General features: G+C 36.7%; 1 protein-coding gene across 6 annotated transcripts in view; it reads right to left on the reverse strand.

Moving 5' to 3' along the window:
* N4BP2 (NEDD4 binding protein 2) overlaps positions 1–22221 on the reverse strand; it is a 42003-nt gene that overhangs the window by 14557 nt on the left and 5225 nt on the right. For 4 of the 6 annotated variants that reach the window (XM_086746355.1, XM_086746353.1, XM_086746357.1 and 1 more), the window contains exons 2-12: positions 19993–20107; positions 19521–19692; positions 14457–14796; positions 11367–12597; positions 10397–10521; positions 9118–9206; positions 7458–7534; positions 5824–5979; positions 2324–4656; positions 818–903; positions 57–99 (exon numbers count right to left, since the gene is read on the reverse strand). In XM_086746355.1, coding sequence (XP_086602481.1) covers positions 57–99; positions 818–903; positions 2324–4656; positions 5824–5979; positions 7458–7534; positions 9118–9206; positions 10397–10521; positions 11367–12597; positions 14457–14673 — 4357 coding nt within the window. In that variant the 5' untranslated portion in view covers positions 14674–14796; positions 19521–19692; positions 19993–20107. The remainder of the gene's footprint in view (positions 1–56; positions 100–817; positions 904–2323; positions 4657–5823; positions 5980–7457; positions 7535–9117; positions 9207–10396; positions 10522–11366; positions 12598–14456; positions 14797–19520; positions 19693–19992; positions 20108–22221) is intronic. The other 2 variants (XM_086746354.1, XM_086746356.1) reach the window with 2 other exon arrangements.

The following is a 22221-nucleotide window of genomic DNA, read 5'->3' on the forward strand; positions in this document are numbered from 1 at the left end:
ATATTTTTATAACAAGAATTAAGTATTTTTACAATTAAGAGAAATACATAACGTACCTTCTGCAGACAACTTGGATGATTCATCTCTCTTCTGACGCTTCTAAACAAAAACAGTGAAACCATGAATTTTACAAGTAAGCTATAAATTTTGCAGTGAACTTCACTAGTGTTAGCTTCTAAGTAAACCAGCTTCAAAATAATGTCTCACAGTATTTCTCAAAGATTGGATATTTTAAAAGAAATATATTTAAGAAAAATAATTACAAAGGAAAGTTTAAAAGATAGAACTATCTTTCCAAAACCACATCAAACTAGAGGAACACGCCCTACTATTAAAATTTCATGACCTTAATTTAATAAACTAAACAAAAGACTTGCCAAAAATAATTCCAAGTTTCATAAGGCTATGAAGGAACGGAGGTTAGAGAACTTGCCTCAATTAATGTATATGGAGATGTTTTGTACACGTAATTATTCATAAAATAACTCTTACATGTCAAAAAGCCAGTAATGATTTTTGGCCAGCGAAATTTTTTATCAATCTTGTAGTGAAATTATTCATTATGATCCTTCTCCATGAACCTTGGTTTCACGATGATATACACGATATACAGTTTCTTCATCCCTAAAACTGTCTTTCAATAGCTGTGATGATTATGACAGGCTGATATACTCCACATATTTTACAAACTACTATTGTATTTTATCATTGTTCTCACAAAGATACTTATATCTTACACATTCAGACCAACATATAAAGGCATAAATGGTCCGATAAAGCACAAGCGTGCCATATCATAAGCAATAAATCTACTAACCAGAATAGATTCTTTCCATTTTCCATGAATCACTTTTGCCAAATTCAGATCAATATGAACCACACAATCCTCAACAGTCAGTGATCCTTATGGAACAAAGAAAATATATTCATTACAGCATTCTATAAAAACTTATCTAAGCAATTAAGTACAGTAGCCTAGACTTATTAATTTGAATTCTGGAGATTCTGCACAAACCATCATGCCTGAAAGAAACTTCAGCAACTACCAAAGTTGAAAAACAACCAACCAAAATAAAAACAACAAAAAAACCAAACCCCCAAGCATTCCACACAGAATTCATTACCTGGTGTTCAAAAACTCAGAAAGGGTAGGAAAAAACAAGTTAACATTATTTGTATCTTGCTGAAATACAACTACTTGAAAAACTACATTCTTCCTCCTTTTCCCCATTTTTCTACCACAACCTTCTTTTACATAGCCACTGTTAATTTACAATCATAGTTTCATTCATGAAGCTGTGATTCTCCCTATTTTATTGCAATTTACATGCAACTACTTTTATGTAAGAAACATAGTCGCCACTGCCCAACAGCAGTCACATCTCTCCTTTCAAACACACAAAGTCAGAGAAGCAAACTCCAAGTATCCCCTCTAACTCTAACAGAAACTGCAAGATTTATCATGGTATCATGACAATACATCTTTTCTGATATTGTTTCTCAGTCTTTCAAAATAAAAGGGCAAGAAGTACATATGTATCAAGTAAAAAGTCAGGACGTATTTCAGACTCATAAAACACCCTTCTGCTATCAAAAAAAAACCCTTTTTTTTTGAGGAGGTAGGCATGGAAGGCAAAGAGGCCAGCAGTGAAATCCACCAATAAATCAAGTATCCAGGGTTTCACATCAAGTAATCTTCAGGAGAAAAAAGAAAAAAAGAGAGAAAACAAACAAGCTATATATTCCTTGTGTTTTCTTTTCTTCCTTTTTCTATCAGTCTTTAACTCCTGTGACACATGTTCAAGCTGCTTATGGCTTCCTTCATCATAGTCTCTCAGCAGACTAGTCTGCTTTCAAGTACAGTCACACTTTGTCTTCTCTCTAAACCATTCATCTTCTCCTTCCCCAATTTAACTGATGCCTAAAGCTATCTTTTTTTTCTTTCTTTTTTCCTAACCATTCATAATTTGCATCTTCCTCATCATCTGAATATCCCTTCAGAGTTTGAATATAGGCTCAAAGGCCTGTTGCTCAAAATGCAAATAAGCCAATATATTTTCTTAGGCTTTTAAAGGACATGCATACACAAAAAGACAAAGGCAGATGGTAGCACTACTGCATTTATATTTTTTGCCATACTTAGTTCAGTTCCATTTTTGGATTAACAAAAGCAAACAATAGTACTCTATCACAAGGAACTGTGCAGATCTGTTCCCTAAAAATCAGGAATGAAAGGGAAAAAAAAAGCACAGGCAAAGGAAGAAAGGCTTTCTTACTCAAACTGAGTTTTTTCATAAAAATATGGACATAATTATGTCCGTACCTGCATCAATGCCAACAGGTCCAAATATTTCTTTCAACTGGAGTGCCAGTTCAGGAGGTAATGTTAATTCTAGGCAGTCTATACTGAAGGCTGCACGTGATGCTGGTATAGGGCTTTCAATCTTGGCTTTAGTTTCATCCCAGCTTGAGGTTTCAACTTCTTCTTTACCATATGTGTCCCTGGAACTGCCCTGGGTTTCTTTATCTGTCTCCAGTTCTTTACCACTTCTGGGACCCACCAAAGGTGCATGATCCATTTTCAGTAATGAAGCCGTCACTTTGGAATTCTCTGCAGTGCTTTCTGAAGGGTTACTGTCACTTTCGTTATTTAATTCAAATTTCAGATTGGTAGAAGTTGTGTTAGGACCATGAGGCAAAGTCATGGGTATACATAAATCTGTATCAAGTTGTGAGACTGATGGCTTATTTATAGTTTCTTCCACTGGACTCTCAGACTCTATCTTCTGCTTTCCTGAAATGGATGATTCAATGATACCTGCTGTTGAGCTGTCTGCATCAGTTCTAGGGGCTACATCTCCAGAATTTTTCAGTTCTGTCAAATCATTCAGTGAGGTAGCAGTCAATGAGTCAGATGTATCAGCAGCTGTCACAGTTACCTTGGTAGCTCTACTTTCTGCAATGCTGAGTGATAAGTTCTTGTCTTCTGAAGGCTCAGAGATATCACCAGCCCCAATTACTTGCCGCATTTGTTCACAGTCTTTGAGATTCTCACCATGGTTTGTACTTGCCTTGAAATCAAGGTCTGCGACAACTGGCTCAGCTTCTTGTACTTGAAAGCATTCAGTATCAACATCTTTGCACAACTTTTCATCAGAGTCTAACAGTAGACTTGTGGCCCAGTCTATGTCTTTGTTACATCTTTCATATAGATCTTTCACAGCTTCAAATGAAACAGACTCAAAGAGCTTACACAGCATATTTAGCTTTTCAGACTCATCAATACTGGTAAGCTCACTTTCTTCCACAAATGTACTTTTATCATACATAACGCGATAGGGTATTTTTTCCTGAGAATCCGAGTCACTATCTAAGTCTTTGGGTTTGAAGCCATCTAGTCTTCCATACAACACTTTGGTAGTCTCAGGAAAAAGCATTTTCTTTTCTAATCTCCACAGGAGAGCAAAGTCCTGTGATTCAGTCTGTGAATGGCTACTTTTTTGTCCACATGACCACGCATGAGGTTTCTCTTCTACTGTGTTAAGTATAGACACGTGTTCCTCTTCTTCAGGCTTGGGCAAATTGTTGTTTGTAAAAGTGAGGGCTAATTTGTGATGTTTCCTCATTCTCTTATTTTGCTGGGGTTTTTTCTCACCTACTGTTTCAATAGCTACTGTTTCAGGTTGGTACATATGCAAACTCTTTGTATCCGGTTGCTCTGCAGTGTTCACAGGTGTCCAACAAAGCACATCCATGGTCTCAACAGCATTTCTATTAATGTCATCTTCAGTATTTCTACCCTCATCGGACTGATTTAGACTTGTCTTTCTCATTCTCCTTGACCTTTGTTGCCTCTGTTCTAATGAGCCTGAGACAGGCCAATGTCCTATCATTTGCAGTTCTGGTGTAACTTTATCTGAACTAACAGAGGAACAGCTGGAGGCTAGATTTTCCTCCTCATGTCCTTTTTCAACAGTACAGGTCTCAGGCAGGCCTGCTTGCTCTTTACCTAACTCAGGATGCTGCTGACTGGGAGTTTTACCCTCCTTATCGCTCTTCAGAGAAGATTTTTCTAGTCTTCTAGCTCTTTTGACTCTCTGTCCCATTGTTTGTTCTACAGGCCAGTCACCCAGAAAGTTTAGTAGCTCTGGTTTTCTTGACGTGTCAAAAGCTGAACTGCTTGGTTCCACTATGTTATCACTTTGTGTTGATTTTGGTTCCATACATATTTCGCCAGATTGTTCAACTTCAGTTTGAACTTTGAGAATGTTGTTACCACTGTGTTCCTCAACTCCTCCTGTATGCAAGCACACAGGCTCTTCAGTCATGGTCACATTAACCTCATCCATTTCTGTTTCAGTATCTTTCTCTATTTTTTCTCCCTTTTCTTTTTTCTTCTCTAAGGGCAGTTCTTTTTCTACACAATCTGATAAACAAACATCCAAGTCATCTTGAACAGTGCTGTTCTCAGAATTGTGTTCCACTGAGTTATTTTCCATTTCTTTTTCCTCTCTCTGAAAACGTTCAGGATCACAATTACTTTCTAATGTTAGAAAAGTACTGGGAGAAGTTTTATCATCTTCAGCTAATTCAAGAAGCTCCACATCAGAAGCAAAAGGTTTTTCTTCCTTCGCATCAGAACATGCCTCTCTCTTTCTGAAAGACAAATCGGAATGAAAGATAAACCCATTTCAAACCTTCTTGAAGTATTTGCCTACATTTTTAATTTTGGCTTCACTATTTAATATTTTCAAATTACAGACCACAAACTACTTTTTAGGACAGTAATCATCCAGCTGGAGAACTCTAGTGAGAGGACCTACAAATTTAAGATGACTTCGCCCTAACCTCAATGCTCCTTTATAAAAAAGAAGTAGCTAAGCAAAGCTTAACTTCCCTTGGTAAGCATCCCTTTTTTAAATTCAGCATGGGGCTAAGAATACTTTCTGAGGAGTTTATTTTCCCTTTTTCCCAGCATTCAGTTATGTACTGAAGCACCCTGCTGCCAAACATCTCCTACTTCACATGAACAAACCTGGTAAGTATGCTTTTATTTAATGACTGTTGCTCTCTCTTCATGGCTCAATACTAAAGGAAGTCTAGAAGTTAACTAAGAGCTAAGTGCTAATTCTTGTCATATCATTTTTCACAATCAACTACATGCCATTAATTATCAGTGCCCACTTCATTTCAAATACATTAGCCATGCAAAACCAAAATTAAGTAATAACCACAATAAAATCTGATTTCCTATGCATTATTATAATGCATATACAGCATTCTTCAGATTAGCCACTACAAAACAGTTGTGGCATGCAACCAACATAAATCTAGACAAGTCTAAATTAAATACACTCAAGAGCAAGTAGGTAATTTGTTACTACTGCACAAAGAATCCCCTTCTACCACAAAAACATAACCTAATACCAACATACAGACTCAGAAATAGTAATTTGCTCATATTTGGGACTATATTCTTCTGAAAAGCATTTTATAGATTTTAAGTGATTTTTTTATCTACAACATACATACAACAGCACAAGAAAGTCAATCAAGATTGGCTTTTTAATAAAGTAAGACATAACCATACTGGGAGGATTTAAAAAAGCAACAGAAAGTTTACTAGATCCCTTGACTGCTCTCATCCAGAAATCCTGAAATTCTTAAAAATTAATAAAACTATCTAGTTTAATTTCTTTTTATATTTTAACTAACTTTTAAACGCAATCACCATTCAACAGCATTATCCTGTTTCTGTTGCTATGAAGTCTGAATTTTTAGTCATTTATTTGAGACTATGAAGCTAGTAAAAAAAAATCTAACCTATGGCTTTCCTCCTTACAAGGATCTTCACTCCAGCCAGCAGCTTCTGATTTGTCTGGGACTGAAGAATCCAATATTGAACTAAGAGTAAGGTAGTGTTCATACCGTTCCAACATTCTTTTGATCTTTTCTTTAGATACACCATGAATGTTTCGCCTACGAATTAAAAAAAAAAAAAAAAAAAAAAAAAAAAATTGAAAAATAAACATTTCAGATTTGTATATTACATGATGTAAAATAATAATTTAATAATAACTTAATGATAACAAGTATATAGCAAGACCAATCAGTGAATTCGGGAGCCAGGACAAAATCTGTGAAACAGCAATTCTTTTTTTATCATCGAGAGGTGACTCTGCCCCTGCACTCCGCTCTGGTGAGACTCCACCTGGAGTACTACGTCCAGTTCTGGAGCCCCCAACATAAGAAGGACATGGACCTGTTGGAGAGAGTCCAGAGGAGGGCCACAAAGATGAGCAGAGGGCTGGAGCACCTTTCCTGTGAGGACAGGCTGAGAGAGTTGGGGTTGTTCAGCCTGAAGAAGAGAAGGCTCCGGGGAGACGAAGAGGCTCTGGGGAGACCTTATAGCAGCCTTCCAATACCTAAAGGGGGCCTACGGGAAAGATGGGCTGAAACTCTTTAGTAGGGCCTGTTGTGACAGGACAATGGGTAATGGTTTCAAAATAGAGGGAGGTAGATTTAGATTAGACATAAGGAAGAAATTTTTTACAGTGAGGTTGGTAGAACACTGGAACAGGTTATGGAACTTGGTTATGTTTGTTCTGTCCTATCCCTGCACAATTCTTGGAATATATCATATTAGTCTTCTCTGTAACTTTTCAAAAGGTAGCTGAAGACAATACAATCCTTCCTCAAAGTTCTCTTAAGGGTGAACAAACTACTCTTGCTTAATTCAGTATCATCTGCAAATTTGCTGAGAGTGCACCCTGTCCCAACATTCAAGTCATAAAAAGGATATTAAATAGTAGTGGCCCTAGTATTCATCCTAGAGAGACATCAGCCTCCTGTTGGACTTTGAGCCACTAGTGATACCCTTTGAATCTACTTTTCTATCTACCTTATTATTCACTTATATAGGGTTTACATATTGCCTATTTCGGCTGTAATGGCTCTATGACTGTGTAGAAGGTCCTGCTAAAGAAGAGGTAGACAACAGTGGTGATGCACCTGAGGTGTTTGTCCCTCTCAGGCCATGAGGTGCTGATTGCCTTAAACTCAGTGACAGCAGAAACACATCAAGGCAACAGACCAACCGGATGCAAAAAGAGCCCCAACTTGAGATCATTTTTGCAATCTCAGGAACCCAAAGGAGCAGTCACTGTACCTTAAATGCAAAAGAACTGCAATCATGAAAGCATTACATAATAACTATTGCTAACAGTATATTTTATATGTAATTAGAACAAAGTGTCAGAAAAAAAATCTCATAATACATATGAAATCCCACAAAAGCTCATATTGTAGGAAAAAAATATTTAGAAGTTACTTATTATCACAAACCTACTTCACCAGCTACTGTACTAAGTGATACCTTTTTAAAAATCATAATTTATAGACTGTGAAAGATATAAAAGCTATAAAATCTAACACTAAATTTTCCTTTACATTCTTACCTTTCAAGTTCTTTTGGTTTAAACTTCCACCAAGTGTCTGGTTCTCGGAACACAACTTTGTATTTGAACTGCTGAGCCTGAATAAAACAGATATAAAACAGAACAAGCCACATCATCCATTTCTTCTTTCTATGAAAAAAACACACAACATGTATAGCCTGCTTCTCTAAAGCTTTTTTTTGGTATTTTTCAAAACCAATTAAACATATGGAATAGCATACTTTTGTTCACCATTTCACTTCTGATTATATAAATTGAAATTTAATAAAAAACATGTAGATGCATCTCTTACTGTAAAATTAAATGTGTACCATGATCACAGGAAAAAAAACCAAAAAATCACTACTTTATATCATCCCTTTAAGTGTTCTACCTCCTCCAAGTCTTGACTTGTCTCGAAAGACTTGAGGGTACTGGTGGATGAAAAGCTGGACACCAGCTGTTATTTCTCCTTGTTCCTGTTTTCAGAAAAATTCTTATCACCTTACCAAACCCTGCACTTCCCTGAACTTTTGTTGTATCTTTATTTCAGTATATAACAAAATCAAGGACTTAATTTTTATTAATAATATTTTTATTTTATTATACTTACATTTATTAACAATTGCCAGATTAACAGCTCTTTCATAAATTATCTGTGTTAACTCCTACTTGTCACTAATCCATTACCATATGCAGCACATGTAAAATGCTTTTGATGCTCAAAAGCTGTCAGTTCTACGTACTACACTCTGATGTGTTTCTATACCATAGTAGGAGAAATCCCAGACCTACTTTATAATATTTCTTCCAATACATTATTTCTCTTAATCAGAACCAATTTTATAAAATAACACAGTTCTGTAAGCATTAAAAAATTATTAAAACCACCAACCAAAATGACAAATGATCAACAGCAAAGTAAGCGTTAGAGTCTAGAAGTGCTGATGCCCATTTAGAAACGATTAAGTGAAAAGGTGAAAAGCTCCAGAAAACTGTAGTATGAGAAACCTAGAACAAAGTTCACCAAGTTATTTAAACAATTAAACATAACTTCGGAAGTTAAATGTAGATTGCATTTACTTAGTACTAAATAAAAGCTTGTCACTTTTTGTCACTAAATAAAAGCACTACACGACTAATATAAAATAGTGCAGGTGCATTATTTTGATTACATTACTTCAATAAAAATTATTAAGTAAATCGGCATCATTTCAAGTAAGCTAGCAACATTTGCTAACTCCAGCCCTCCAATGGGTCAGCTGATATGTGTCTCTATGTCATATTTAGGATGAAACTAAGATTGAGTTTTCAAGTTCCATGAAGCATCAAACATCACTTATTATGCTGATTATATTTTAACAGTAGTTTAGAATTTTACTGATTATATAAAGAAGGAACAGAATTCAGTTTCCTCAACAATATATTTTTTTTTTTGCTCCCAAGTAAAAAGCACTTGGCTTTGTCACTTGGAAACTAGGCCAGGTCAATACTCAGATGCACACAGAATATGGTACTGGGTAATACAATTTCATTAAACACTTTTTTTTTTTTTTAAAAAACTCCAGACTTCCTCGTGGAATAACAGGTAGACTGAAAAAGACAATCTCATTTTAAAACATATCTTGTTGCCACGCTGGTCAATAATCCTTCTTCACATCAATCAAATTGCAATACTAACCAAAGTAACATAAGGCTTCATCTCCCATGCTTGTATGTTTGTGTTGTCTATTATTATAGGAGAGATTCTCATTTCAAATGCTTCTTTGGCTGAAAGACACATGTGTACAAGAGAACGTGACATAGCTTATTTTGTTATAAGAGGGTGGACATGTAACATTTATATTAATTCTCTAAATCTGTAATTTCTTTTTAAGTAGATAATCCATAATGATTAACCACTGTGTAAAGAACTCTTGTCACAGCTTGATCTGTTTCAAGGCTCTCTTATTTTAGAAATCCCCCCTCACATGTAAAGCTACTGAGACATGGCATTATTCTTTTGAATTAATGTACGTATGATAATCAAGGAATGAAAATGCAGATGTAAAATGCACCAAGATGACTAATCAATCAGTAAATTAAACTAAAAAAAAACCCCAAAATCAAAAACAAACTACATGATCACCTTAAAGTGGACTTCTTTGTTGCATACAAAATTCTTGGCTTTACAACAGTCTTAAGATTAGTCCACTCTGTAAACTGTACAAAATATGAAAAATCACAATAATTATTGTAATTTAAACACATAGTTGTTAAATGTTTAGAATCACTAGCTTTGAGACACAGCACCATGTTTTTGTAGCAATGCATCTGAACAAATCAAAGTCATCGTTGAATCTCACACTTCTTATTAAGCCATTTCTCCACTGGTTAGAAATTTAACAGTAGAAAAGTGATCATGGTTCAAATGTAGCAAATAAAAGCTAAAAAAGAGTTCTATGGGGAGCTTAGCAGGAGCCACTATAAAAAAAATACACCAATTATGAAAAAAAAAAATGCTCTATCTTGCTGTTATAATTTTGTCTTACATTTGCCAAAAATTTAGTGCTCAAGAGAAAAAATAATCAAAGTCAGGAATAGATCTGTATAAGTGTTATTTGTATCAACATCCTCACTACTTATTGCATAGGCATATATAATGGTTTATCTCAGAATAAATATTTCTGGGAGATGGTACAGATTACCACTCCAGAAATGGGATACCATCCAAAATCCATACCATGATGAAATCTGAGGACAAAACAATCTTTGACAAAGACACTGGCTTTTTTAATCGCAAAACACACAATGGACAGATGACTTCTGAGTTTGTCCTCGTATTTTTTCCCACATATATATTAAAAAATACTTCTATGATGGGATAAATGCACACAGGCATTACAAGACAGACAGCTTTTTAAACAGGACACAAGCACTGAACTGTAAACAAGCAAGCTAATCCCTTATTTATTTCTCACCTCGTTTCCTGTTCCAGTCATGTGCTTCCCCTAAGCAATCAGGATCATAATGGTATTGTCCATGTTCATAAAAGTAATCATCAGTACTAAGAATGATTCCACCTGGGTTATCCTCAAGCAGAGTCCTGTGAAAGATCAAGAAGTAAATATCTTTTCCTCCTTCTCCTCCCCAGCCCTGATATCTGTGACTATACATACATGTATTTAGTCTCTTGCACAAAACCAAGATTATTTGGAACGGAAGGAGTAAATTTAGGTAAGGGGGGAAAAAAAAAAAATCACCTTTCAGGTAAAGATAATAATTTCGCTCTGTTTCCAAAGGCTGAGGATATCTAAGAGGAAGACCTTGACAGAGGTTCCCTACAAGTCTAATTTCAAAACAAGGGAGGCATTTTTCCATCTACATCTAGTGACATACTTTCAACATTGACAAATACACACACAGTCTTAATTGCACCAAGTATTTCAGGTGTCAGCCAAAGAAGTCTAAGCTCAATGTAGGATTTTGTAGAGTTAGAAAAGAAACCAAGAATTCAACCCAACAAGTTCCACTCATATTATTTACACAAAAGAATTCAAACAGTGGAAGGGGAATTTATGCCTATAAAGAATTTCTGCTGGCATATTTCAATCCATGTTACTGGAAGGAAACACTTGAACGAACAGGGACTGGAAGAACACAGTAGACCTAACACTACTCCAATGATTCTCTGCTGACATAAATTTCTTTGGCCAGTGACAGAAGTTAAAGCTTAGCTCTCCTATTTCCATTTCCACTAGAGGTCAAGGAGCTGCAAGCAACTCAGCTCTCTGCAGTTATTATTACTCATCATGCTGCATGTACCATGTGGCTGGCAATTAGAGGATAAGCATAACTACTCACAAATGTCAGAAAATTGTCTCTGCCTGCACTACATCCTGTACACAATTAAACAATTTCTTTTAGAAGCTCACAATATAGATGTTCTACCTTGCCAAATATGATTTTCCTGATCCTGGAACACCTCTGAGAAGGACAAGTACTTGACCTACAAGGTGCATCTTTTTTCTCATCATGTGACAAACAGGTGGCTGCTGTGCTTGCGAGAGGTTCAATTTTGAGTTTCTATCTTGACTTCCCCATACCTTCAGAGAAGGGTTGCTATCCCAGGCATTTGAAACCACTGGAGAGGAAAAAAAAAGTCCTTTTTCCAAAGTCCTGTAGTCTGAAATGGGTCTCCACTGCCCTGGACTGACAGCCACAGGAGTTACAAAGCTCTGACTTCCACTGGATGGATAAAACACGGGAGCCATGAGATTCCAGTGTTGTTGAGGTTGACATGACGGTGTAAGAAAATCTGAGTTACAACCCTGCTGGGTTCGCTGAAAATCTGGAGGTTTTGGTGTTTTGAAACTGGATGTTTCAAGAGGGACACATGCCTCGGGAAGAGAAGTGCTCTGGTGGCTATGAAAGGCAGCCGCTACCTCTTTGTGCTGTTCCAGGCACGTTGCATTAGGATTTCCAGTGACAGCTACTCCAAGTTCCAGAGGTCTTTGGGAGGACTCACCAGAAGCAGCAGTCACACTTTTTTGATCCAAAACAGTATCTTGTGTCTGTTCAGAATTTCCACATGGTATTTCTCCATTTGACTGTTTATAGACTTCTGAAGCTACATCATGTTGAACATATATTTCTGACAAACCAGAATCTTCCAATATCTGTGCAGAAGTGTCTGATGCAGCTGGTACACTTGTCTGGATGCTCAACTGACTCACTGGTGGCTGAGAACAGCAGAGGTTTTCTAAAGCCTCATTATTTGTCCCTGTTTTCTGTGGAAAAAGTAGGACATTGCAACCTGGATCAGATTTTTCCCACTCAGGAAATTCATTAAAGCCACCATGTTCCACAGAGTGCTTATGCACTATTTGGTCATTTGCAGAATTAGGCAATTCATCACTCAAGCTGCATCTCTGAAAGGCATCTTCTATTAAGGAATCCAGTTCTTCAGTCAGCTGCATATCAGGCAACAGAAGCTTTTCTTTTTCTTCTTCAGAACTACTTTGTTCTGCAGTACTTTCATCCATTCTTTCATTTGCAACAGATCTTTGCTGATTAACAGGTGTTAGTGATGGTGCTACTGAATCAGAACTCAAGGTTTTTGAAGATGCTATTCCTTTGGCGTGCGTGGATAGCTCTAGGAGATAATCCATAGCGTTTTCTACTGTTGAATAAGGTAAAAAGAATAAAGCATGGTCAACTGAACAAACACAAGCTGATGTGAACGCAATTTGTTTACTTGAAGGGTTATTTACATACATACAACCAAAGACAACCAAAAGGAGAGTTCACCAATTCATCCAATTCATCTTTTAACACACCTTCTGCAACTCCCTTGATTTGTTTGTCATTAGGCACAACTAAATACAGGCATATTGCAAAATAATAACCTAATAAGCGTAAAATTTACTAAGGAAATAGTGCCTAAAAATTATTAAGTTTAACTGGAAAAAAAATCAGAACTGAGTATTTAAATTCTTTTTTCTAATCTATCTCGTATAGGCAAAATAGTGTAAAATGAACTGAGTCCTGAGGACTAAAGATATAAAAGTATGCAGAATATGTTCATCACGGCTAGGCCCAATTGAAAATTGATATCTAATATAGCCTAAAAATCCAGTATCTGCATTAATTCTTTGTAAAGGCACTAAACTGAGCATAGACTGCCTGTGATCAACATGAACAAAATGAAAACCTGGCACAAGTATCAGCTGAGCCCTAAAGCTAAGCTTCTATTTTCCTGAAAGATAGTGTAGAAAAAGTCTAAGTCCGTTGAAATGCAACTCTTTCTGCACACATTAAAGAAAATCATCCTTGTCCTTCCATCTTCTCGACCATATGAGAGAAACTTACTATTACTCACATGAAAATATGCTCATCTTTCAATTTTTAAACTACTGTTAATAGTACAACAAAATAATGAACTTGGTGTGTTTACTGAATTCTCCGATAATCTTGTAGATAAATCTGGTTTTTTGATAAATGTAAATCTTATTAAGAGTTCAAAGCATGAATCACTAATTCCACCAATTTCAATTTTAAAAGGAATAACAATCATAGCAACAAACACGAAAGAGCTATTAAGCTATAAATTCTATACAATCTAGGTAAGGTAAAAACAGCAATAAAAGCAGTTCTTTCAATGGCCACCTAGCTTTCATATATGCAAAAAAAATGCCAAACTCTACCTTCTTTGCAAATAGTCTTACAAAAATCTCAGCTAATCAGATCTGATCATATGAATACAGATTTATTTAAATGCTTCATATACGACATTCTCCTGCCAAATAACTCCTCAGATGTTACTATCCAGCATCTCATCCATTACTTTTATTACAAGTGAATGAACTTGTATATAGAAGAATTTCAACACCACAAAAGCACGGGAAGGACTGGGCACAGACGTGAAAACGTTCTGCCAGGAGAGGTGGGTACGTAGCTTGGCAGAATACAGGGGGAGAAACACAGTCCAAGCGAGGCTGCAGAGAATTCAACATGACAAACAGAATTTATCCTGCAAAAACTAACCCTCAGTGGAGATGACAAGATGACTGTGCAAAATAGGAAGTAAAACAAAATCTCAATTCAAGTATTTAAGGAAAAGCAAACACTGCCAGGACCACATACTGTGTACCACTGTCTTAAAGAATTGTGATCTAGAACATAAAATATCCTTCCTGCAGAAACAGTTTATGCATCTAGCAGATATGGCACAGAAACTAACTGGAAAAAAACGATTCTCCTCACAACTCTACCACCGCCTGCTCTGTGTCACAGAACTGTACCTCTATGTATGGAGCACACTGCTATTGCAAATTACCAGCCTCACAGAAACACTGTCAAACTTGGAGAATCTTGCATGGAAAGAGCTATAAAATTTCAGAATATTATGACTCATCTGCTCATTAAAAGCTAAATTCACAAGTATGCTTGCAACACCCATAGCAACTTTTCTGGAGTCGCCCTAGTTAAGAGCTGTCTGCGTATGGAACAGAACTGTAATGCCAACTGTACGTTATTTACCTTTAAAATCACATTCAGACAGAACCATATAAACCACACTAGGATCCAGGTCAGAAAACATCTCCGACATGCTGTGGAAGAGCTCTTCCTTACTGACACTATGCAATGCTAGTGACACTGAGCAGCTTGGGTCTCCTTGGAATTCAGCAACAGCGGGTCTGTCAGAATTGCCATTCTTCCGAGAAGGACTCCCACCAGTTTTCCTTCTCCGCGGCATTTTGTTTTCTAAAAATCAGCTTGCTTTTTGTTTTAGTTTGTTCACATGAGGCTGACAGCACCAAGCTCAAAAGTAACAAAAAAACCTCTCATAACTGGGATACGCGTAATAGGAATAGCGGACCTGGGAAAAAAGAAAAAAAAAAAAAGAAGAACAGAAAAATTTTAATAAAATACACAGTCACATTTCCATGTCTCCTATTTAGATAGCTAAAAGATAACTAAAAAAAATTAAAAAAATAAAAACAACAAACGTAAGCATTCAGGAAAACATTTTCTAGAAGGCTGCCTTTCTTCTTTTCAAACTGCTAACAGCTAAATAGCAGCCTTACTTTCCAACTAACTACTTAACCTGAGTCTGGAAGAGGGAACAAATAAAATGAAGTTTAAAAGAAAAATCCAGAAACGTAAGGGAAGCAATATAAGACAGCCAGTTCACAAATATTCCTCTGCTAACACCTGATGATGAGCAGTTAACAGTACTGAATGCTTGTATTCTGTCAAAATTCAGAAATTTCGCTCCTCTTACAAAAATACTGGAAATCATAACAGACATCTCCAAATCTTCCAGAAGTTCTTCATGACTTCCCCCCCCCCCATACCCTGACCTTGATTTTTTAAGAGTAAACAGCTGGGGTTCTTCAATGTTCGAACAGTTGCTTAGGTTGCCTAGAGAGGCTGTGGAGTCTCTAACCATGCAGATTCTCAAAACCCAACCAAAGCTGGCCCTGAGCAACCTGCTTCAGTGACGCTGCTTGAGCCAGGCGGGTTGAACCAGATGACATCCAGAAGTGCCTTCCAACCTCAGACTGTGTGGGGTTTCTTTAATTGTTAAAAACATTTTACAGCTTTATAAGCCATAAAGCAAGAAGAGCTTTCTGTGCACTCCACCCACTTCTGCCATAAGGCCTTGGAACACATCTAGTTAAAACATGTAACTGCAATTACTGCATTAATCTTGTACAGAAAAGGAAAGTGATTATTAATTGAAGCACAAACACAGACTATGGCACAATCTCACTTTTTTCTTTATATCAAATAATATCAAAGCTCTGTCGTGTTCTAGTGATGCTCAAAATAAACTATTTTATAATATTTTTACCAATAATTATCCAGAAGACTAGCAAACCTTGGTAGAGCTGTGAACCTGAAGTTAATTACAGCAAAGAGTCACTATCCAGTGTTAACAGTTACTGAGTAGGCCACAAAACACTTGTTCCTATATAAAGATCACTACATCCGATGTACGCTAAGGCAATGCACAGATCCACATTTTGTCGCATCTCTCCATCTAAAGTCTTAGTAAAATTGTAGAAACTGTTAAATCTACCAGAAAGACAGATGAGCATTGCCCGGGATTTCATTTAAATAAGTTATTTATCATGGCCAGTATTACAGATAGATATTTTGACAGAATCTCCTTTGTTTACCACAATATTTTCTATGAAATTCCTGAACAGATTCCTGGGCAATATTTTGCTGGTATTACCAAGCACAATAAAAGTATATAAAAATAAATTCCTGTGCACGTACAAGGCACACCCTGCTGTATTACATAAGAGATAACACTAACACAGCCAACTGAAAGGAATAATTTTCACTTGCTTTCAGGGGTATGCCCTGAACTTTACAGAGGATTCTATCTAGCAGCTTGCCTTTTCAGATATTAAAGTTTCTCTTTTTGAAAATTAGTTTACTATGAAAGAGGAAATAAGTTCGAGCAACCCAACAGCCAGACTTGCAGGTGTCCTGGTTTCGTCCGGGATGGAGATAATTTTCTTCTCAGTAGCTGCTGTGTTTTGGATTTAGTATGAAATTTGGTATGTGAAAAATGCTGATAATACACTGATGTTGTTATTTGTTGTTTCCCTTTCTTCCTGATTTTCTGCCCAGTCCCGTTGGGGAGGGTGCAGCTGAGTGAGCAGCTGCGTGGCATTTGATTGTTGACTGGGGTTAAACCACGGCAGCAGGTCAGCTATATTCATTGGTTCTGGATAACATCATATGAATCAGTCTGTAGTTTGCTGTGGATTACGATTTATTTTTCCCTCAAGATGAAAACGGAGTTGCAATAACATAATGATTTAGAAGAGGAGAGCTGTGCCGAACACACTGAAAGGGAATTCTAGACAATTAGCCAGAGGCTGCAATATACTCAGAGATTTGGTAGTCAGTTCTGGGTACTGCCATTCGACACATACCCAATTAGAGCAAACAGCTGTTTCATTTCAGCACTGATGAAAAACAATACTCCTGTGGCAGTTTCAACTTCACCTTTAAAAACAAAGCAAAACAAAATCAACGAGCACCTCCCCACTCACAGCTCTTCAGAAATACACATTTCCTGACATTAAGGATCTCCTCACAATGTAATTCAACTACCAGAAACAAGCATATGTACAAAAATTACCTTCCAAATTAAGCAATCTTACAAATAAAATATATATTAAGATACTGGCCCTCTCTACAAAATAAATCTACTTTTCAAATCCTACCAACCTAGAAGAGAAAAAGTAGACTTGTCAGGTTAGGGAGCTTTATCATCATCATCCTCCTAGCTGGCCACAGTTTATTTCTGAGCATAGATTATGAGCCTAAGGTGTTGCCTCTTCCAGCACTGCTACCCCTAAGGAGCTGGATGGATGCATCACAGACATTCTGCAGGCACAGACACACATAGCCAGAGATCAGCATCCATTACAGGCAAGCCAGTCACTACAGAAACAAGCAGGCACTGACGTAATCAACCTAACACAACACATTTTTCTTTTCTGTTTGACAAGACAGAACAATAAAGTGTAGAGAAGTGGCCGACATGGCACAGCAAGAGGATGGGCCAAGATCTCGAGTCTCAGTCCCAGCATCTTACTAACAACATTCACCTTTCCTTTCCAGTGAAAGGAAAACCAATAATTTCATAAAACAGTTCTAAGAATGTGTTTATAATTCCCTAGGAGAAAGAAAGATGATGATGTTTCCAATAAACACAAACTGTCTGACAGTTACACAGAAAAATATGCAAGTTCCCACCCCCTGTCCATTTTTTGCACTCTCATGCCTAAATTGTTAAACTAATTGATAAACCATCACAGTCTTAGGAAAAAATATATAAGAAAATTCTTCCATAAAGCACGGAGTGAATTTAAATCACTGTGCTTTCTGCAAAGGAATTCTCTTGCAGACACATGTTCCAAAAGGTTCCATTTTATTTTCATTAATACAATTGTCCATAGAAGAAATTAATCAAAATAGAAGGAGTATAATAGTCATTCTGGTCAGACTTCTCACATTAAGGGGAAAAAAATGTGTAAATTAAAAAAAAACAAAACAAACAAACAAACACCACCACACCAGAAAACCCACACCTCCAGGCTCCTACATAGGTAAAGCAAATTGTAACACTACTTTAACTTAATTGGAAGTTGTCCTAAGAAAAATACAAAGTGTACTCTCTCTTATGACACATAATCTAAATAATTCAAAACATTTAAACCATCCAAACAAAAATCTAAGGGGGCAGGGGAGAGGAAATCCCCAAGACCCTCCAAAACCAAATATGTTATTTTAAAAAGATGTAAGATTTCACTTATGTTAGAAAATAATTGGTAAGATAGACTTGTCATACACAAGCCATCACATTGCTAACCAGTACTGTTGTATCAGAAAACTTGCTGTGAAGAATTCTCCTAGAACTTCGAATAAATTTAAAAAATCAGGCTACAAATGTATTTTCTAATATTAAGCTAAAAGGCAAGAGTCATGTTTACAACGAGGCTACATGAAATTTGTCCAGCTAAACATCTTTTGTTTTCCATAGCAAAAGCTAGAAATTCTCTCCTGCTTTCTAAGAACTAGTATACATATTGTTGAAGAACTGTATTTTTAAAAAATCAAACAAAAGCTAGTATAAAACAACATTAGGCACTATCTGACTGTTCTAAAATTTCTGGAAAAGCAGTCTAAGTCTCAGGCTTGAGACATGCATTATTGTTTTGTTTTCTGTGTAGTATGAAAATCTATATGCAGTTGCTGAATAAAGATCTGATGAAGGCCTGACACATCTCATACGTCTTTTACACTGGGATGTTTTCTTAGAAACCACACGTGGCAGCTTGCATTTTCAAGATGTATCAAAATTCTCAAATAGAGTGGACTGACTGCAAGTCCTATTACACATATGATGTCAAGTACAGTAAGAGAAGGAAACAAGTAGTATTCAGGAAGAGAGAGAACACATAGAATAAAGGAAGAAATATACTATACTACTTTTTAAGTGAGTCGATACTAAAAGTATTCACAAAGCTCTTTAAATCAAAGATACTGCATTAGGAATCAATCAGCAGTAAACATAATTTTTCAAAGTCATTATGAGAACGTATTTTTTAAGCAAACAGACCAGAAAATATTCTAACCGCTATTCAAGGTTTACTAAAAGCATTCAGTAGCACGGGACATTTCTGTTTTAACTGTGACCAAGTTCAAATGCCAAATAAGTTATCAATATTACTTCTCTTTCTTTTTTAAGGACAAAAGAAGTCTCTAGCCTTGACATCATATAACATTCAACCAATATGACCAAAGCTGTCTGATTTGTATATATTTTTAAATTTCTCTAATCAATTTAAGGAAGTTAACTTCACACATATAGAAGAGGTTGCTTTGGTTTGGTTTTGGTAGTTGTGAAACAATTTTTACATTTCAAACTACATAAAATATCATGTAATGTTCATTTGAATTGTCTGGCTTTAAAAAAAAAAACACACAAACATAGCAAAATGCTGAAGACTGGAAAAAAAAAAAAACATTGTATTAGTAATTCAAATAAAATAGTAATGGCATAGAACTTACATTTTCAGCTTCACTGAGTTGCCCCGCAGTGGGTCCCTTCTCATCTTTCCAAAACCACCACTGATGGCACATCTAATAAAGATCTGCTTTTAAAAATATAATGCACTCTTCTGTCAGGAAACCATACTTTCAAATGTACAAATTAGACGTCAACAAAAAAGGATTCTCCCTCCTGACAAAGAAATAATCAGAACACAAATTAAAATTTATTTTTTGCTTACAGAGCATACAATCTTAAGTAAAGCTTTAACACTGAGCAATACACAGTTTTCAGTAGATTAAGCACAGCTAACACTTTACTAACAAAGCACCCAACGTGGCAAGTTGAGCTCGAATGTAAGTTTTTCTAAGGATAAGAATACCTACTTGATTTCAGCTACTGATTTCTCATCTAAAAAACCTGACTTACATCAGGTAAAGAAATAACATAATGGTAGCAGAATTAGTTAGGAATAAAAGTAAGCTTCCTCACTTGTCATTCCACTTGATTCTTCACCACAGTTCTTAACCATCTTGAAAAGGTTTACACATCCATGCTGGTCAAGAAAAGATTCGTTCCATCATGTGGGGAATTAGGCAAGGAAAACCTGATACATCAAAATCAGAAATCGTCACTTACAGTAGATACACTACTCATTTATAACGCCCTACCAATGCTGAAAAACTGCATTTCTGTTCATCAAAGCAGTTGCAAACTCCTAATCCACTGTGCACACGCTGAAGACGTTAGGTTTACTCAAAGCCTGACTTAATTCCAGTGTAAATATTAGCCTAGAGCTCACTTTCCTGACAACACTCTTGTGCTTTCAATAAAATTTAAATAAATTTAAAAAAAAACCCAACAAAACAAAAAACTTGAAAACTATGATCATACACACCCAAATCAGGTAAAGAATTTGGAATAAATATTCTGTTGCACTCCTAACATGGCAGGTTGACGGCTTCAGCAGCCTTTATAGCAGCCTCCAAAAGAGATGGAGAGGCCCATCTCCCATTTTGCATCTAACCTCATTCCACTGTTCCAAACCATTGCAATCAAAACACACAGAGCACTTCACATAAGCAAGAACTTCACAATGAGAATCCAAATTTACAATTAAAGGACAGTTTCCAGGCAGAAAACGCTATTCAGCCCACTCTCAAATATGTGGCTTCACAAAACCTGCACTGGGAAAGGCTGAAAAGCCATTCAGCAATTTTACAGAACATTTCCCCTCCGAACGTAAATTCAGCCTAGGACAGAATGAAAAAGCTGAAGTGCACCTGATAACAGTGTAATGCTACATTATTTCCACTACTCAGATTTCTGCTTTCTGAAGCAGGCTCTACTAACACACAAATTAAAACACAAGGGTTATTTCCACATTTGTTCACTTGCACTTTGAAGTATCATAAATGGAGCAAAACAATTAAGTATTTAAATACAAGCACAAGAAAAAAAGCAGCCAATGAAATCAAACTGAGACCGAATCATTGTATTCTCTGGCTGTATTTATAAAATAAGAAGCCCTTCTTTTCAGACAACATTCGAGTCCCCTCTCTCAAAACCAGAAGGTTAAAAAAGAGAAAAAAGGAAATGCCTTCCACCTGATTTTTCTCAATAAGCATAAGAGTAGCAAAGGAGACCATTTGGAAGCCTTTTGTGTTCTTCCATTTCTGCCAGCAGTCAGCAACAGAACAGGCCACCTAACTGCTTCGTTATTTAATGTGAAAATCTATACTCAGCTAGAGACAAAGTGCTTTCAAAAACACTTCAAGCACCTTTGCTGCACTTTTCCTTCTCCCACTCAGTGTTATTTCCACTGGTTGTTTCAAGGGCTTTGGCTATTTGAACAGTTGTAACTAAGGTCCTTTATTTCACATCAAATTTTGTCAAAGTGCAAGACACTGAACATACACCCCAATACATTTGCTTTACGAAATCTGCTCTGGTAGGGGCTTATTCCACTTTTGTGACTTTTAAGCCTGGACTATAGTTGAGGCAGCTGCAAAAAATAAATCTTGCTGTGAGTACAAAACAAGGGTTTGTCTATCAACTACACATACAGTTCAAGAGTACAAAACCAGCACAAACTCAGCCGAAGCAGATGCTTATGGAGTAAATACAACTTTCAGGAAGAGCAGAGTCCTGTTCACTAGGAAGGACGCAAAGGTTCTTCTCCACACATCACATCACGAGGAGAAGGCGACCTGCAGTGACAGTCAGATGGTGTTTGACAGCTGACAGAAGCTGTCAAACTCCACATCACATGGTTTCCTTTTAAGCCGGGAAGCTGCTGTTGGTAGAGGCCCTCCATACAGGCGAGCACAAGCTCCCAGAAAGGCACTCACTCAGAGACAGGTACATCTCCTACAGGGTGCACACGATTTAAGCAATGAGGTAGGAGGAGAAGGAGAGCTAGCAGCAAGCACATTCTCCAGCTTGGTAAGAACTACTTTTGTACTCACCTTCCTTTTACTGCGTGCTGAAGGTCAAAGCTTGGAATGTGGCAAAAAAAATACAAGTGGCCTTGGGATTATGGAATGTGCAGATACACAACTTGACGAAGCTAGAAAAATCAGCAAGTAGTTGTTTTCCTTGTTTAGGTGGAGAGGGTTGTTGCTTGGGGTTTGGTTTGTTTTTTTTCCAGAAAATAGTAACAATATCTGCAAAATGTCTTTCCAGCCCTAGGAGAGCTCAGAGATACCAGATCCTTTCATA

Source organism: Chlamydotis macqueenii, chromosome 4 (assembly GCF_036417535.1).
Source record: "Chlamydotis macqueenii isolate bChlMac1 chromosome 4, bChlMac1.mat, whole genome shotgun sequence".
Taxonomy (NCBI): domain Eukaryota; kingdom Metazoa; phylum Chordata; class Aves; order Otidiformes; family Otididae; genus Chlamydotis; species Chlamydotis macqueenii.